This window comes from Poecilia latipinna, unplaced genomic scaffold (genome assembly GCF_001443285.1).
Source record: "Poecilia latipinna isolate Pla-1442-1.1 unplaced genomic scaffold, P_latipinna-1.0 Scaffold3969, whole genome shotgun sequence".
NCBI lineage: Eukaryota > Metazoa > Chordata > Actinopteri > Cyprinodontiformes > Poeciliidae > Poecilia > Poecilia latipinna.
The window spans coordinates 23,406-27,365 of record NW_015116585.1 but is presented as its reverse complement, the minus strand read 5'-3'; the positions used below and the strand labels follow the sequence as shown (position 1 = coordinate 27,365).

At 38.2% G+C, this 3,960-nt stretch overlaps 1 protein-coding gene across 1 annotated transcript; it reads right to left on the bottom strand.

Annotated features, from left to right (window-relative positions):
* Positions 1 to 56: 56 nt before the first annotated feature.
* LOC106941984 (asialoglycoprotein receptor 2-like) lies at positions 57 to 2,579 on the bottom strand. Its single transcript, XM_015025141.1, has 3 exons — positions 2,549 to 2,579; positions 469 to 665; positions 57 to 357 (listed from the first exon to the last, which is right to left on the bottom strand). Exons 2-3 carry the CDS (start codon positions 607 to 609, stop codon positions 112 to 114), a joined length of 387 nt encoding a protein of 128 aa, XP_014880627.1. The 5' UTR covers positions 610 to 665; positions 2,549 to 2,579; the 3' UTR covers positions 57 to 111.
* Between the last annotated feature and the right edge of the window lie 1,381 nt (positions 2,580 to 3,960).

The following is a 3,960-nucleotide window of genomic DNA, read 5'->3' as shown; positions in this document are numbered from 1 at the left end:
AAAATAACAAATCTTTCTTCATTTCTTCAATACAAGCTCAGAGGAAAGGTCAAGAGTTCATCCTGATGAATTAATTTTTGAGCTGTGCTGTCATGTTCATTAAGAGTCGTGTCAGAGGTTTGGTCTGATCCTCTCACCTTGTACATCGTGGCAGATCACTTTGGCCAACATCTGGCAGTGGTTGTCGTTCCAGAAGCCATTGTTCCACATCCCGACGCAGCTTTCTGCCCCCAGGTAGTTGTTTGGCTCATTTTCGGCCCAGTTCCTGAACGCAGCTTCTCTGTCCCTGTAGAAGTTGGGGTCAGTAATGGACCACCTCCAGCTGTTCAGGTCCTCAGACAAACCGATCCAGGCTCGCTGCAAGCAACACATCACATCTGAGTGAAAACAGCGCAAAGACTCAGCTTTAACTTTTAACCACAAGAAACTGTGAAAGGACTTGGAACAGCTGTGCGTTTTCAAACGTACATGTTTGAAATCTGAGCTGTCGTAGACCATGGCGTCCAGATCCACCATGCTGGTCAGGAGCGTCACGTCCTCCATGCTGCTGACCGTCACCAGGTCCATGAAGTTCTGTCTGCAGAAACTCTGAGCGTCCGGCCAGGTCATCAACTCATTGACAAAAACAAAGAGGCGTGGAGGGCGAGCCGAGGCGACACACAGCACTGCAGCAAAACACACCAACACTCAGTTCATCTGCAGCTCATTAGCTGATTGTGCAGAGCTGGTTTCAAATCGACCATCTTGGTCCTGAAAGGGAGTAAACTTCATTATTTTCAAATACTCCACTATTTTTTACATTCACAAATATTCAAAAGCATTAAAACAGCTCACTTCATGAATGAATGAAGTACGTTTGCAAAACATTCATTCATTAAAAAAATCAAAAAAATCTAACAAACACAAACAGATGACCCCAAAACCCACCCTAAAGTGATAATAAAAATCAGTTGGCTCCTCAGACAGAGCATAGGATGGAGGCCAACAGCTGCAAACGCATCAGTCAGAGAAACATCATGGAGACACATGAATGCTGCAAACCCAAAATACTAATCCAACAGAAAAACACTGGAAACAACAAAAAATCCCATAAAGACAGAAAACAGCAGCAAAAAGCTGCAAATAAAAACTGCTGCACCCAGAGGAGGCAGAAGCAAAAGAGAGAATTCAATAGCATGTATAAAACTGCCTCCTGACCACCAGGGGGCGTCAGTCACCACACGGACCACAGTACAGACTCCATGTCATGATTTTAACTGGTGTGAATGAGAAAGTTGGAGAAGAAAAGAAAAAGTTTGTGTCTTTTACAATATTACATTTCGGTGTGCTGTGGAGGCGCAGGGGTGAAGCACAACCTACATATGGAGGCCTCAGGCCTCGAGGTGGCCGTCGCAGGTTCGATTCCTGACCTGGCGCCCTTTGCCGCACTTCCCACTTTCCTGTCAACTATCAAATGAAGGCCACTAGAGCCAATAAAACCTTTAAAAACAATATTACAGATCAGCAGCATATTTACAGAGGTAATGTTACACACTCCCTACTCCCCCTAGTGGTCTGGAGGATTCACACTTTTTGGAACAGGTTTGTAGTATTTAACTTTTTGCTTTTTGTTTGCATTATTTTAGTTGATTGTAGGATTTTTTTTTATTTTGATTGCAGCGTTTTCTCGTTTAGTTATTAAGAACTAAACTGACAGCTGAAATGTGTTTCATGACGTGTCGTCGTGTTTATGTCTGAGTGACGCTGCTTTGGGCGTTTCGTCCTGACGCATTACACACTCAACAGGCGGAAGAAAAAGTAGTTCCCATCAACGCTGCTCAGTCTGAGTTTCTTTCTATCTTTCTTTTGTTTAGCTACATTACCTCAAGTGACTGAAGTACTGAAATACTTGGATTTGAGAATTGATCTTATTACATAAAGGTATCAGAAGGCAGAAGCATCAATATTTCAGTATCAATCTGCATATCACTGCTCATCATACTGTAAGCCATTTATTTTAACCACAAGCACAACAAATAAAACAATAATAGTCAAACTTTGAATTTATTTTGTGAAAGTCAAATTTAAACTAACACATCTGGATGTTCCTAACTATTATTATATCATAAAAAGTTATTAAATTTAGCATTTTCTATGTTAATCTTAAAGTCTGAGTTTGTCATAAGTTGTTAATATCAGCAGAGCAATAAAACTTTGAGGTAATTTAGAACTGCAGATACGTGTTTTTGAAAACACCGAGTATATTTTAACAGAGAATGTTTTATATATTCACCTCCTGACCTCACAGTGGTCAAGAGGACCACTGTGAGGTAACTCTAAAAATTATCATTTCAATTTTTAGTTACTTTTTAAAAGCCCATCTAGGGACAAGTGCTGCGAATTAGCTGTTGCTATTGCACCATGATGCAAACATGGGATGATGTTTTATTCAGTTTGTCTATGTCAATGTATGTCTGTCCCTATCAAATAAACTTGAAAATAAATACATAAATAAATAAATAAATAAATAAATAAATAAATAAATAAGAGGAAGCAGGCGAAGCCTTACATGATGCAGCGGTGAGGAAGTGAAGCGCGTCCATCATCTCTGCTGCTGCAGCCTGTCTGCAGACCTGCAGCTGCTTATTGTTGCACTTATGATTCTGTTGTCACGGACATGCAAACCAATGATACAAACTATTTGCATTTTTTGCTGACAATACCTGAAGCATTCATGAAACTTCATACTATTCAAACCAGTGTCATTTACATCCTATTTTACACATCACTCATTTCCCTCAAGACGCTTCAAAGTTACTGAAGAAAAAATGGAAAATATTTCTCCGAACCAGCCTGGTCAGATGTAAAAAGTATTCAACCCCTAAAACTGGAAACGGCTGCTGCAGCTGCCATCAAACCGCCGTTTCCCATCAGAACCCTGGTCGGTTCTGATTGGATGAATTGTTTTAGTTCAGCACAAACTGCCTGTTTCAGGACATTAAACAGTTATTCTGTTGTACTTTGACTACGCCACTTCAGTTTTCTTATTTGTCATGTTTTACTTCAAACACTCAAATCATCTGAGCCTGAGATTCAATTAGTGCCTGATTGATTTAGTTTATTTAATTTATGAGAAGAAAACTCTTCGACGACAAAACAATTAATCCCAAAATGATTCGTACTCCTGTAGATTCAGATCTCAGTATTTTACAATATATTATTATATTACAATAAATAGTAAACTGCTTTGTTCTTCACACAGATTTACACATATGGCACAAAAAGCCATTTTGGATCTGACTCTACTATTTTAATAACTGTACAGAAATATTTCTCATATGTTGTAAATTTAATTCTTGGTGCAACAACGTTTTGCAGTAAATGTTTAAATGTTTTAATCTTAAAAAGAAGGAATTGTCTGGTCTGGAAATAATTTACATGGAGACGAGTTTGATTCACCGGAAGCTGCTATGCCTACAACTGCCACCAGAGGGCAGACGTAGCGCAGTTCATCAATGCGACTGTATTCTGAGCGCGTGGTGATGAGATTATATAAAAACAAAATAAATAACTAAATCCATTGTTTCTGCCTCCTCAGGAGTTTAAAGAAAACGGCAGACAGGAAACGCATCAAGATGTTTGTCAGATCTTTGTGTTAAAATGACTAAAACATATTTTTACATAATATCAAAGAACCAGGTTAGTCAGACTGAAAACTCCTCATTCTGTTCTGTTAAACACAAAGTTTCACAGATTAAATGTGTTTTAACACGAAGCCAAGAGGGTTTTTAAGGAGTGACGCATCAGAAATGTACAAGTCTATGGAGTTAGTTTTGTTTCACAATTATTCAATCAAAAAAAAAAATCATGTCAAACAAAAAAGTAGTATTCAATCAAAAAAAATTGTCAAACAAAAAAGTAGTATTCAATCAAAAAAAATTGTCAAACAAAAAAGTAGTATTCAATCAAAAAAAAATTATG

Bases quoted from the DNA above. Each gene is read 5' to 3' on its own strand.
- LOC106941984 (XM_015025141.1), bottom strand. From the start codon at position 609: ATGACCTGGCCGGACGCTCAGAGTTTCTGCAGACAGAACTTCATGGAC. The intron at 358-468 runs GTACGTTTGAAA...TGTTGCTTGCAG, and splicing joins ACAGCTCAGATTTCAAACAT to CGAGCCTGGATCGGTTTGTC.